Below are 15335 nucleotides of genomic sequence, written 5' to 3' on the forward strand. Positions count from 1 at the left end.
AAATGGACAAAAATAAACCCATTCCAAGAAAAATCCTCTGCAATTTCATAACACTTTTGGACAAAGAGGAGAACATTCCAGAGAGGGGATGACACAAATATGCAAACAGATAAAATACTTCAGAATCAGAATGATTTTGGATTTCTTAACAGCAACACTGTTCCATTGAAAACAATGGAACAAGGCTTTCAAAATAATGAAAGAAAACTGTTTTTACCTTTCTATACCCAGTGAAAGTATTAAGTGGAAGATTAATATTACAGTAATTTCTAATATGCAAGACCTAAAACATTTATCTCTACACACCCTTTCTTGGGAAGTTACTGGAGGATGTTCTCCATCAAAACAAGGGAATAAACCAAGTAAACCAAAAAAGAGGAAAACATGGAATCAGCAAACAGGAGATCAAACACAGGGAAGAATCAAAGGGAATCCCAGGATGATGTAAAAGGGGATCTCAAGATGGCTCTTGTGTTTCAGGTGTAGAGATCATGCTTAATGTAGGTCTTAATTAATGTAGGTTTGATAATGTGTGATCTAGGAAAGTGCAGGTTTCCAGATTTGTGTCTACTGTTCCCTAGAGGGTGAATTGATAGGTATAGTAAAAGTCAGCGGAAACCATCATTTTATTGATGAGATCTACAATATTGATGGGGATGTAGTTGAGACAATAAATATGTTCCCATCATGAATGTCTACATCGAAGCCTAGTATTTACCTCTCTATTAACCACTGTCTTGAAAAAATGTGTTGATTCCTGTAGTCTGTATGTAGAAGAAAACAGAATTCGTTGCAGGCATTTTCTCCTATAGACGTACATTTTTTTTTGATGTGGACCATTTTTTTTTTAAAGTCTTTATTGAATTTGTTACAATATATCTTCTGTTTTTATGTTTTTGGTTTTTTGGCCACGAGGAGGCATATGGGATCTTAGCTCCCCAACCAGGGATCGAACCTGCATCCCCTGCATTGGAAGGTGAGGTCTTAACCACTGGACTGCCAGGGAAGTCCCTAGACATACATTTTAATACGTGTATAATAGATTCTCTCATGAGAGACAGACGACATTGATAACTGTAATGGACTATGGGTAGAAGAAGCATTTGGCTGGTGGGGGCTGGTGTGAGGGAGACTGACTTTTTATTGTTTAATTTTTGTTCCTTTTTAATATTGTACCACCTCTACGTATGTTAAAGATGATTAAAAATATATTCCTTAAAATTGTAAAGTAAGTAAAAAATAAAAAATAAAGGTAAGAAACATCATTTATAGTCTGAATAACTATGAGACTATTCCCTTTATCATTTTTTTTTTTTTAAGATTTATTTATTTATTTGGCTGCGTTGGGTCTTCTTTGCTGTGCATGGGCTATCTCTAGTTGCGGCCAGCAGGGGCTACTCTTCATTGTGGTGCACGGGCTTCTCATTGCGGTGGCTTCTCTTGTGGCGGAGTACGGGGTCTAGGCGTGCGGGCTAGTTGTGGCATGCGGGCTCAGCAGTTGTGGCTCGTGGGCTCTAGAGCGCAGGCTCAGTAGTTGTGGCGCACAGGCTTAGTTGCTCCGCGGCATGTGTATTCTCCCGGACCAGGGCTTGAATCCGTTTCCCCTGCATTGGCAGGCAGATTCTTTTTTTTTTTTTTTAAAACATCTTTATTGAAGTATAATTGCTTTACAATGATGTGTTAGTTTCTGCTTTATAACAAAGTGAATCAGTTATACATATACATATGTTCCCATATCCCTTCCCTCTTGCATCTCCCTCCCTCCCACCCTTCCTATCCCACTCCTCTAGGTGGTCACAAAGCACCGAGCTGATCTCCCTGTGCTATGTGGCTGCTTCCCACTAGCTATCTATTTTACATTTGGTAGTGTATATATGTCCATGACACTCTCTCACCCTGTCACATCTCACCCCTCCCCCTCCCCGTATCCACAAGTCCATTCTTTAGTAGGTCTGTGTCTTTATTCCCGTCTTGCCACTAGGTTCTTCATGACCTTTTTTTTTTTTTTTTTTCTCCCTTAGATTCCATATATATGTGTTAGCATACTGTATTCCTTTTTCTCTTTCTGACTTACTTCACTCTGTATGACAGACTCTAACTCCATCCACCTCATTACAAATACCTCCATTTCATTTCTTTTTATGGCTGAGTAATATTCCATTGTATATATGTGCCACATCTTCTTTTTTTTTTTTTTTTTTTGGTTTGCTTTTTTTTTTTTTTAAACATCTTTATTGAAGTATAATTGCTTTAAAGTGGTGTGTTACTTTCTGCTTTATAACAAAGTGAATCAGTTATACATATACATATGTTCCCATATCCCTTCCCTCTTGCATCTCCCTCCCTCCCACCCTTCCTATCCCACCCCTCTAGGTGGTCACAAAGCACCGAGCTGATCTCCCTGTGCTATGCGGCTGCTTCCCACTAGCTATCTATTTTACATTTGGTAGTATATATATGTCCATGACACTCTCTCACCCTGTCACATCTCACCCCTCCCCCTCCCCATATCCTCAAGTCCATTCTCTAGTAGGTCTGTGTCTTTATTCCCGTCTTGGCACTAGGTTCTTCATGACCTTTTTTTTTTTTCCCTTAGATTCCATATATATGTGTTAGCATACTGTATTTCTTTTTCTCTTTCTGACTTACTTCACTCTGTATGACAGACTCTAACTCCATCCACCTCATTACAAATACCTCCATTTCATTTCTTTTTATGGCTGAGTAATATTCCATTGTATATATGTGCCACATCTTCTTTATCCATTCATCTGATGATGGACACCTAGGTTGCTTCCATGTCCTGGCTATTGTAAACAGAGCTGCAATGAATATTTTGGTACAGGACTCTTTCTGAATTATGGTTTTCTCAGGGTATATGCCCAGTAGTGGGATTGCTGGGTCATATGGTAGTTCTATTTTCAGTTTTTTAAGGAACCTCCATACTGTTCTCCATAGTGGCTGTATCAATTTACATTCCCACCAACAGTGCAAGAGTGTTCCCTTTTCTCCACACCCCCTCCAGCATTTATTGTTTCTAGAATTTTTGATGATGGCCATTCTGACCAGTGTGAGATGATACCTCATTGTAGTTTTGATTTGCATTTCTCTAATGATTAATGATGTTGAGCATTCTTTCATGTGTCTGCTGGCAATCTGTATATCTTCTTTGGAGAAATGTCTATTTAGGTCTTCTGCCCATTTTTGGATTGGGTTGTTTGTTTTTTTGTTATTGAGCTGCATGAGCTGCTTGTAAATCTTGGAGATTAATCCTTTGTCAGTTGCTTCATTTGCAAATATTTTCTCCCATTCTGAGGGTTGTCTTTTGGTCTTGTTTATGGTTTCCTTTGCTGTGCAAATGCTTTTAAGTTTCATTAGGTCCCATTTGTTTATTTTTGTTTTTATTTCCATTTCTCTAGGAGCTGGGTCAAAAAGGATCTTGCTGTGATTTATGTCATAGAGTGTTCTGCCTATGTTTTCCTCTAAGAGTTTGATAGTGTCTGGCCTTACACTTAGGTCTTTAATCCATTTTGAGTTTATTTTTGTGTATGGTGTCAGGGAGTGTTCTAATTTCATACTTTTACATGTACCTGTCCAATTTTCCCAGCACCACTTATTGAAGAGGCTGTCTTTTCTCCACTGTATATGCTTGCCTCCTTTATCAAAGATAAGGTGACCATATGTGCGTGGGTTTATCTCTGGGCTTTCTATCCTGTTCCATTGATCTATATTTCTGTTTTTGTGCCAGTACCAAACTGTGTTGATTACTGTAGCTTTGTAGTATAGTCTGAAGTCAGGGAGCCTGATTCCTCCAGCTCCATTTTTCGTTCTCAAGATTGCTTTGGCTATTCGGGGTCTTTTGTGTTTCCATACAAATTGTGAAATTTTTTGTTCTAGTTCTGTGAAAAATGCCAGTGGTAGTTTGATAGGGATTGCATTGAATCTGTAGATTGCTTTGGGTAGCAGAGTCATTTTCACAATGTTGATTCTTCCAATCCAAGAACATGGTATATCTCTCCATCTATTTGTATCATCTTTAATTTCTTTCATCAGTGTCTTATAATTTTCTGCATACAGGTCTTTTGTCTCCTTAAGTAGGTTTATTCCTAGATATTTTATTCTTTTTGTTGCAATGGTAAACGGGAGTGTTTTCTTAATTTCACTTTCAGATTTTTCATCATTAGTATACAGGAATGCAAGAGATTTCTGTGCATTAATTTTGTATCCTGCTACTTTACCAAATTCATTGATTAGCTCTAGTAGTTTTCTGGTAGCATCTTTAGGATTCTCTATGTATAGCATTATGTCATCTGCAAACAGTGACAGCTTTACTTCTTCTTTTCTGATTTGGATTCCTTTTATTTCTTTTTCTTCTCTGATTGCTGTGGCTAACACTTCCAAAACTATGTTGAATAATAGTGGTGAGAGTGGGCAACCTTGTCTTGTTCCTGATCTTAGTGGAAATGGTTTCAGTTTTTCACCATTGAGGACAATGTTGGCTGTGGGTTTGTCATATATGGCCTTTATTATGTTGAGGAAAGTTCCCTCTATGCCTACTTTCTGCAGGGCTTTTATCATAAATGGGTGTTGAATTTTGTCGAAAGCTTTCTCTGCATCTATTGAGATGATCATATGGTTTTTCTCTTTCAATTTGTTAATATGATGTATCACGTTGATTGATTTGCGTATATTGAAGAATCCTTGCATTCCTGGAATAAACCCCACTTGATCATGGTGTATAATCCTTTTAATGTGCTGTTGGATTCTGTTTGCTAGTATTTTGTTGAGGATTTTTGCATCTATGTTCATCAGTGATATTGGCCTGTAGTTTTCTTTCTTTGTGACATCTTTGTCTGGTTTTGGTATCAGGGTGATGGTGGCCTCGTAGAATGAGTTGGGGAGTGTTCCTCCCTCTGCAATATTTTGGAAGAGTTTGAGAAGGATAGGTGTTAGCTCTTCTCTAAATGTTTGATAGAATTCACCTGTGAAGCCATCTGGTCCTGGGCTTTTGTGTGTTGGAAGATTTTTAATCACAGTTTCAATTTCAGTGCTTGTGATTGGTCTGTTCATATTTTCTATTTCTTCCTGGTTCAGTCTTGGCAGGTTGTGCATTTCTAAGAATCTGTCCATTTCTTTCAGGTTGTCCATTTTATTGGCATAGAGTTGCTTGTAGTAATCTCTCATGATCGTTTGTATTTCTGCAGTGTCAGTGGTTACTTCTCCTTTTTCATTTCTAATTCTATTGATTTGAGTCTTCTCCCTTTTTCGCTTGATGAGTCTGGCTAATGGTTTATCAATTTTCTTTATCTTCTCAAAGAACCAGCTTTTAGTTTCATTGATTTTTGCTATTGTTTCCTTCATTTCTTTTTCATTTATTTCTGATCTGATCTTTATGATTTCTTTCCTTCTGCTAGCTTTGGGGTTTTTTTGTTCTTCTTTCTCTAATTGCTTTAGGTGCAAGGTTAGGTTGTTTATTCGAGATGTTTCCTGTTTCTTGATGTAGGCTTGTATTGCTATAAACTTCCCTCTTAGAACTGCTTTTGCTGCATCCCATAGGTTTTGGGTCGTCGTGTCTCCATTGTCATTTGTTTCTAGGTATTTTTTGATTTCCCCTTTGATTTCTTCAGTGATCACTTCGTTATTAAGTATTGTATTGTGTAGCCTCCATGTGTTTGTATTTTTTACAGATCTTTTCCTGTAATTGATATCTAGTCTCATAGCGTTGTGGTCGGAAAAGATACTTGATACGATTTCAATTTTTTAAAATTTACCAAGGCTTGATTTGTGACCCAAGATATGATCTATCCTGGAGAATGTTCCATGAGCACTTGAGAAAAATGTGTATTCTGTTGTTTTTGGGTGGAATGTCCTATAAATATCAATTAAGGCAGATTCTTAACTATTGCGCAACCAGGGAAGTCCTTCCCTTTATCATTTAAAAGTATTTAGCATTTCCTCAATTTGTAACATTAGATTATTTTGCTTTTGAAAGTTGCACATTTAAATTCTATTTTGGTATGGAAGAAGGAAACAGCCAATTTTTTGTAGTACTCGCCAAATACCAGTAACACAAATTAAGAATTCTTAGAGGCTGAATAATTGATGATATGAATGATGAAACTTCTCTTGTTCCACAGGAGTAATTCTATAGTTTTACAATGCTCTTTAGTAAATGTAATAGAATTCAAGTAATTCTAAACTTGAAAACCTTGCTCCATTAGGATCATATTTTCTGTATTAATTACTTGGTGGTCACACCGTGGGAAGATGCTTGCTATGGCATTGACAAGGCAACAGCTGAAGCTGAAAGGTCAATGTATCTCTTCAATTCATCACTAGTAATGTTTGTCTTTTCACCTTGTCCTGTCATTCACAGAGGTTGTACAGTTTTTATTGTGAAACTGAAAAAGACCAAGTTAACTTTCACATTGATGAAAGGTTATGTATGAAAGTTGATTACTTCAAAATCAGCAAAATCAGTTGAATTCTCCTGTTTTTCTTTACATTGTCATCTATTGGGTCCTGATTCTCATTTATATATTTTATTCTATTTTGTTTCTACAGACTTATCGAAACTTAAGGTAGAAGACTATTACCATTTATTCAAAATATAGTATACTTGCTACCTTTCCTGAGGTACCTATTAATAAGAGGCAAGATGGGAGGAAGGTAATATCCTAGATAAACAGAATTTAGAATTCAGTGATTATTATAACATATTGTGGGAGCAGGTATTTTTCAATAAATGAAATTCAGTATGTTTCTGTGCTAAGTCATGCAAGTGAGGAATGAAATTAGCAACACCAGTAGATTTTCAGAAGGGAAGAAGAGCTAGGCATTAAGGGAAAAAAGAAAGAGAAAGGAATTAATGCCTGGCTAATTTGAAGAAGCATGATATTGGGGTTCCTTAGGACAATCAGAAGGGCATTAACTTTTTCTGAATCAGTGTGGTATACTTCTGTCCTGCTTTGTTCTATTGTGAAAGCATTTTTGGTTTGTCTACGTGTCCTAAATTTCCTCACTAGTAATTGTCCATTTCAAGGTGGAGGGGATAATATTGTAGATGGTGGTAATAATTGCATGAGAACAGGAAAGATAGCTGGTGTGGTGTCCTTTCACAAATGTTTAGAAAAGACTGTGGCTGTTGAGTGTGAGAGGGGAGCAGGAGGGATCTTCCACTTGGAATATCCTAACATGAGTTCACAATGTCACAGGTTTGAATTTAATGGATAAATATTGATGCTGGAAGTGACCGAATATCCAAACCAAGCTGGCTATAGCAGAAAATGTAATTTATTGCCTCTGCAACTGAAAAGGCAAGGGTAAAACTGGATTCAGTAACCTGAGCTTGATTATCAAGACTTGGCTCTTCTCCACCTCTTAGATCTGTCTTTGGCTGTGTTGGCTTCATTTTCAGACTTCAGAGAAAACTGGCCCCAATCAACATGATCCTGAATCCAGCAGTAGAGGGAATCTGCATCTTTATGCTTAAGCAAAAGTCTCAGAATTGTCTTTTAAAAATTTTTTTTTAATTTTATATTGGACTATAGTTGATTTACAAGGTTGTGTTAGTTTCAGGTGTACAGCAAAGTGATTCAGTTATACATATACATATATCTATTCTTTTTCAAGTTCTTTTCCCATTTAGGTTATTACAGAATATTGAGCAGAGTTCCCTGTGCTATAAAGTAGGTCCTTGTTGGTTATCTATGTTATATACAGTAGTGTGTATGTGTTAATCCCAAACTCCTAATTTATCCTGGCCCCCCCCCACCCCAGCCTTTCCCCTTTGGTAACCGTAAGTTTGTTTTCTAAGTCTGTGAGTCTGTTTCTGTTTTGTAAGTAAATTCATTTGTATCATTGTTCTTTTTTAGATTACACATATAAGCGATATCATATGATATTTGTCTTTCTCTGTCTGACTTACTTCACTTGTGTGATAATCTCCAGGTTCATCCATGTTGCTGCAAATGGCATTATTTCATCAGAATTGTGTCTTGTTGGCTTTGATGGCCTGATCTAAATCCTTTGCCCATCCCTGTGAGTATCTTGGAACCAAGGGCCATCTCTTGTGGGTCTTTGTGTCCTCAGTGATTAGCACAGGTGTTATACAATGTATATAGTAGGCGCTCAGTATACAGATGTTATACCAAACTGTAAGCTGCTCTTCTGAAAGCAACCATTTTGCATTGTTAGAGCTGTTATAATATATTCCTGATTTTAGTTTTGAAGTATCTTTTGTAGAATTAGGTGACTTGTTGGATAGGCTGAATATGATTACTAAAATGCAAGAACCTGAGACTTTGTGTCTGCATGCTATCAGGACTCTATGCAAACTTCATAGTATAATCCAGGAAATAAGTAAGAAAGTAACCTAAATCTCATATTGTTTTAACACAATAAGAGATTGATTAAGAGATAAGAGATCTACTGGCAGGAACAATTTTCATTTTTTTTTTTTTTGAATCATGCTGAGCAGGAGTGGGAGGTGTGAGGGTAACATGGATGATAGCTGGAAATGAGAGGATTTGAATATTGGAATATCATGCCATTGCAGAGCAGAGGAATGATTCAGTGAAGCTAAAATTATTCTTTCACAATTGTGAAAGAATATGAATTAAGCACATAATGATCTTTAAACATATGTGGTTTGAAATTCATTTTATAGAGACGTTTAAAATAGGTGGTCTTGTAAAACACTCATTAAATCTAATAAGAGAAAAGTGACCTGAAATACACGTAAGACTTATGTGTTGTGTCAGTTACTAATGCCTAGTTTTCTGAGTTTAATAAAGGCAATTCCAAAGACTAGGTTTTTAGTATGATAGAGGAAAATGTACCTAGTTACCCTAAAAAAGAAACTATTCAGCATTTGTGTAATTATGCCTGTCTTCTCATGGGAACTTCACTTTCAAAGCTTTTGCCTCATCTTCTAACTTCTATTGAATGCCAACTTTGCCTCAACAACTTTTCTTACAAGTTGAAAAGATGAAAGCAGAGGAGATTCAATTATCAATGATGTCACAGAATTGGAGGCATTTCCAGTGATGCTTGTTTGTTCATTTTGCATAATCTCAAAACTCACTGATGTGAGTCAATTTAAAATGAGTTTACTGACTTAACCACAAGATCTAATTGCCTGGGAGACTGCAGGAATGCACCATTTGAGCTCATTGGTCCTGACATTAAAAGATGTTAAATATTTAAAGTAGTCAAGAGAACCATAGTTTTAGTTAAATAAATTTCATGTTTCTCAGAATAATAAGGTGCAGACTTTTAGGAGATGCGTTAAGTATGCAGTTTTATGGTAGTTTTGGTTATTGTGCATGAGTTTAAAATAGTAGAATGCTTGGAAACATGTAGCATAAATTACCTACCATGTTATTAAAGACAGAGATGTGTGATTTGTAGGAATAACGTGTAAGGGGCAGTCTAGTGTGCTTATGGGTAGAGCGTCTGGAGGTAGACTCCTGGGTTCAAATCCTGCATAGCCTCTTACTTAGCTAAGTAACACTGCCTGTGTTAACTACTCTGTCTGTTCCTTAGTTCCCTGAGCTATAGAATAGGGTTAATGATACCAGCACCTTCTTCACAGAGATGTTGTGAAAATTAATTGTGTTATTGTGTATAAAGTACATAGAACAACACTATATAAGCATTTGCTGTTATGATTACGTTCTATAGGTCATGACATTTTTTCTTCAGGATATATTGAATCTTAAAATGCTATATAGTAATATGTAGAAAAATATATGAGGACGTCTGCAGTAAGTTCAAGCGTATTGCATTGAAAAATTCAGTAATTAACTTAAAGCTACAAATGTGATCTATTTCATGTCTCCTCCAAGACACGTCCCTCATAATTTCTCACACTCTTGGATAATGTATTTCAAAGGGTGTCCCAAGGATCAGTTGTATTAGAATCGATAGGGCTGTCTGTTAAATGCAGATTCCTGGGCCCCACCCTAAACTCACTGGATCAGAATTTCTGGGTTTGCAAATCAGCATTTTAACAAATGTTGGAGTTGATTGTTATGCATGACAGATTTTGAGAACTTATGTTCCCAGTCATACATGATTTGCCCTTCTCATGCTATAACTCACTCTCAGTTTTTCTTACGTAGAACTTCAGGTGTCATCTTATTTCTCTCAACTCACGGTTCTATTACATCTCATGTTCAAGGAATTGAGATTTTTCTTTCAAAATTGCAACAGACCAAAGTTGTCTTTTTCTTACACATCCAAGGCTTGGGTTGCTACCTCCTCACCCCTCCATCCTGTATTCTCTTTCTTGTCCCTAGTTTCTTTCTTTCCCACTGTTTGTCATAAGTGAGATGTAAAATCATCCTGGCTTTAGAATTCCACAAAAGATCTTCAATTGTCTCTGGTTTAGCCCAGAGCTCCCAGTTTCCCACCTTACCTAGGCTTTCCTGTTTTCCTTCTCTTTCATCTTTTTTCTTTCCTTCTCTCTCAATACACACTCTTGGCTTAGAAGTCGAGGAAGAGTTTGCAGTTGGTGAGGGAGAACTATTTTATTTCTTCTCCCAAGTCCCTTAGCCCCATGGCAGCTTTCTAAGAGAGAAGGCACAGGTGTAAAAAATGCCTCAGTGCTCCAGAATCTCTGTCCCTGTTGGTCTACGTCTGTTTCCTGGACTCTATCTGAACTCTGCATCCCTGTCTATGGATTTTGCAGCCATAAACATGAGAGACATCATTAGGCAATTCCAGACCGCATTGTTTGAATATACTCGACTGAGAAAATTGCATTTTAACCCTAAAATATATCAAGAGCTCATTTATGTGGTAGTTCCTAAATAGAAAGCCATGTTTCGCCATGTGGAAATACCAGATACATGAAAATTTTATTACATCTTGACCAAGGTAAAGATTAATAGGAAGCATTTTGGCTCATAGAGTACATAATGCAACTCTTCTTTAAAACACATGAACTTGTTATGTTCGTGTGACTGATCACATAATCCTTTGGAATCTTAATGATCCGTGAGATAAATTGTTCACATTTTTAGAGGTACATCTACATTACAAAATAGCAGCTCTGTCAAGAGGCCACTGCACTGTTATGCTTTTGAAAACACTTGAATTACACAGTGTTAAAAGTAGGAACAATATTGATGACTCATAAACACACACATTGTACTAAGAAAACTATAAGAGTTATGGAAAAGAAAGAAACACTTTGCCAAATTTCCTTAGTTTTAAAGCAACATGGACATTTTCTAAGAAGTGATATTAGTATTTTAGTTAGTAAAATGGGAGAAATTTAAGTCCTGGAAATTTACATGTTCTTTGAAAGGATTAGCATTTCCTTGCAATAACTAAAAAATTTTAAAAAGCATTCTCAAGACAAAACTATGGGAAAAGTAGATACAAACAAGATACAAACTTTTAGCTTCAACTGCTTTATGTAACAGTTCCAAGAGTTTGCTCATATTTGTATAATCATCAAATAAATAATGTCCCATTAAGATTATCAATCCATTTGGTAATTTTTAGTTTTGGCTTGTATTTTACGGTTTGATTTGGGGGAAGATGGGCTTTAATTCAACTTTCATGTTGCTGCTTAGGTTTTACTTAGAATAAATTGGAGGGATTTTTTTTTTTTAAGATTATTCTTTTTTAAATTAATTAATTAATTTGTTTTTATTTTTGGCTGTGTTGGGTCTGTGTTGCTGCACGCGGGCTTTCTCTAGTTGCGGTGAGCGGGGGCCACTCTTCGTTGTGGTGCGCGGGCTTCTCATTGTTGTGGCTTCTCTTGTTGCAGAGCACGGGCTCTAGAGCGCAGCCTCAGTAGTTGTGGCGCACGGGCTTAGTTGCTCCACGGCATGTGGAATCTTCCCGGACCAAGGCTTGAACCCATGTCCCCTGCATTGGCAGGTGGATTCTTAACCACTGCGCCACTAGGGAAGCCCTGGAGGGACAAATTTTTTTAATAAACTAAATTTAATAAATAAGTTTAAGGCAAGTTATAACTATTATGTTAATATGTAAGTTAAAGAACAAAAAGTACTTATGGATAGTAAACAGTACCGCAGAAGAGGGTTGTGATTTTTGACTTTCTTCTGTGATCACACATTTGAATTGGATGGCTTAATATTTGATGGATTTTTATGTCTTAGTTGCTTACTAACTCTTCATTCTTATCTGTAGGTAATGCAACGTAATGAAAATATATTGGATATATTTTGTGAACGAAATCTTTTTTTTTTTTCCCCTATAGGGATGCCCTCTGCATCTTTATTAGTAAATCTTCTCTCAGCTTTATTCATCCTTTTTGTGTTTGGAGAAACAGAAATAAGGTTTGCCGGACAAACAGAATTTGTAGTTAATGAAACAAGTACAACAGTTATTCGTCTTGTCATTGAAAGGATAGGAGACCCAGCAAATGTCACTGCAATTGTATCGGTAAGAAATGACAGTAGTTCTGTTTTTACAGAAATAGATAGGAAATGTCTTAGTTTCAGTGATAAGAATTTTTTAACTCCTTGAGATTGAGTAGTTGCATTATGATAAACAATTTGCAGATAAACGATTTATTCTTTTTATATCTGTTAGAAGTTTATAGAGTGCTCTAAGGTAGCATGTGCATTTGACAGTAAAGATATAGTATTTTAAAGATATAGGCTGATTATTTTTAAATGTTCATATGTTTATTTTAAAACAAATAAAACCCCAAGATATGAAAAAGTATTTCTAAGTAAAAGAACATTTTATTTTGGATAACTTGGATTCTCGTTATCTCTGCTTGGATTTATTACTTAGTATCAGGTGGCTTAGAGAAAATATATGAAATATTTAAATGTAGAGAAATGGCAATTAAAAAAAAAACCCTTCTTATGTCAGAGAGCTCCTTTTTTGGGAGAAATTAAGTATATTAAGTAGCAGTTAGATGGAATTTGTTAAACTATTGCTCTATCTTGCACACAGTTTAGTTAGTAGATAGATTATATGTACATGTATTTGTGTTTGTGTTTAACCAGAAAATCATGTCATATGACCACTAAGGACATTGATATATTTGAGGCCCAAACTACTTGGAATTTTTATTTTAAAAAATAAGTTTTTAAACAATAGGTTAAATCGTCACATTGGGAAATACAGTAAAAAGAGACAAAGAAGAAAAACTATCTATGAAAGAAACCCAGTATTATAATTTTGTGCATTGCTTTTAGTTTTTAATTTATGACATGTATATATATTTATTGAATTTATTTTTAGTTTGAGTATATATTATATTTGATAACTTTTTACATATGATTTTGAGCATATCCTAATAATTTTTTCAGGTTGCTCGGTCGTATTCACAACTTTTCTTGATGGTGGGGTCATCATTTCCCAATCATTTCTCAGCAGTTTTACATAGAGCTTGCTTCCAGTTTTTGCTGTTGTAAATATTGCGCTGATGAAACTGTTTACATACATATCAATTTTTTTATATTTTAGATTGTTAAATGATTTTTTGGGTTGGATTACTGTGGTTTTTCTCTTTATTTGTATCAGTGTCTCTTGATATTTAATGCTTTCTAAAAAGACCGTGCCACTTTTTTTGTGTCATTTTTTATATTAAGGTATGAGAACAAGTTTTCCAACACCCTTAACAACTTACTTGGATTTTTCAAGTATTTAAAACTAACTTTATTTTGTAAATGAGAACTAGAAATTGACTACAGTATCCCTATAGACATTCCTTCATTTTTAGTTTATACTAAATCGTGTTTTTTTCTAGCAGCTAAGTTATTCATTTTGGGTTCTTTGGCAGAAGAAATCTCATTTGGATTTGCACAAGAAGTTGCTCCATTATAATTTCATAATTATTGCTCCCTTGAGAATCTTAGCAATGCTGATGTTACAGAATGAGGTCTTAAAAAGTTTTGAGGAAAAATTTATAATGACTAATAAATTGGTATGCTAAAAGAATTGGGTCCTTATTGGTGTTGTGGGAGAATATAAATAAAACTTCAGGTTTAAAGTTTTGGAAAGAGTAGTTTCTTCTTTAAGACTGATAGGGAAATAATTGATTTTCCTGATATATTTTGGCAGGCTACTTACACCTCTTCTTTGGGAGAGTTTTAGCTACAATTTGTCTTCCCTGTTAGGTTTGCTGTAATCCACTTCAGATCAATCAAGAGATGGAGAAAAAAATTTCACATCATTACTTTCCTATATAATTATTACTTTTCTATGTAATGATTCCTTTACCTTCTAGAGCATAAACAAATGTTTTCATGTAGAATCATTTCTTCTTATAATGCTTTTTTTAAGGTGATTTTTATTAGTTGTTAGATATTTGTTTTGTTTTTCCACATCCTGTTTATAAACATCAGTGTCATTTGATGATTCATGTTTTTTTGGCCTGTTGATTGCTCTAATTAGCATCAATTTTGCTCGTCCTAACACTGTGTTATGTAAGAACTGTCTGTTTTGCATTTGATAGCTGTATGGAGATGACACCGGTGACTTTTTTGACACATATGCTGCAGCTTTTATACCTGTTGGAGAAACAAATAGGACAGTGTACATAGCAGTATGTGATGATGATTTACCGGAGCCAGATGAAACTTTTATTTTTCACCTAACTTTACAGGTGAGTCCTTTTTTCCCCGGTAAGCTTAAACTCATAAAAATCTTACAACGCTTAAAAATCATTTTCTCTAGAGATGAGCCAATTTAAGTGCCTGGTGGTGGTTTTCATAGAAGCCAGAACTGACAATCTCTTCGGCAGTTCCACGGTCTGGTTATTCCTCAGACAATCTTGTTTAGAAGATTCTACAGCTAGTTTTTGGATTAATTCAGCTTATTTAGGAATTGCCATGACAGATGCTCAGGAAAACCTTGTCTTCCCTTTGGCCCTTTTCTCTTTTATCCCTGTTCTGCTACCAGATGCACAAAGAATGACCGTGACTTCTGAGTTCAAAGGAGAAGGGTACAAAAAGCAGGCTTGGCAGTGGGAGGTCCCTGTGCCTTAGAATAAATTTGGAGCATCTCTGGGAAAAATGCTTGACTAGCCTAAGGTTTAATTGTCCTTTATGGCTGAGGCAGTGACGGCTAACACTGCTCTAGTTAATTTTTCTGAAGTGAATTGAGAATTTTTTTAGAATGACTGGGTTGGTGTGATTAAAATTTTTGTGAAAATGGCACTTGAAGCAGTCATGTTTTACTTTTGTAAGACACTCTTTTTTCGTATTTCTTTATGCTGCTATTGAATATTAATAGAAATGTAGCAAACTCTTCCCATATTTATTAGAAAAATTGCTTTAATATTTTAGCTTTAATTTGTTTCTATGATTTATAGAATAACTAATTCTTAAGTTTCAGCA

At 35.6% G+C, this 15335-nt stretch overlaps 1 protein-coding gene across 1 annotated transcript in view; it reads left to right on the top strand.

The window, feature by feature from the left end:
• The window catches only part of ADGRV1 (adhesion G protein-coupled receptor V1), a 560722-nt gene that overhangs the window by 6044 nt on the left and 539343 nt on the right, over nucleotides 1-15335 (top strand). The window contains exons 2-3 of the mRNA XM_061188957.1: nucleotides 12239-12423; nucleotides 14453-14602. Of these exons, the coding sequence (XP_061044940.1) occupies nucleotides 12239-12423; nucleotides 14453-14602 (335 nt within the window). The remainder of the gene's footprint in view (nucleotides 1-12238; nucleotides 12424-14452; nucleotides 14603-15335) is intronic.

The sequence above is a fragment of the Eubalaena glacialis genome, chromosome 4 (genome assembly GCF_028564815.1).
Source record: "Eubalaena glacialis isolate mEubGla1 chromosome 4, mEubGla1.1.hap2.+ XY, whole genome shotgun sequence".
NCBI lineage: Eukaryota > Metazoa > Chordata > Mammalia > Artiodactyla > Balaenidae > Eubalaena > Eubalaena glacialis.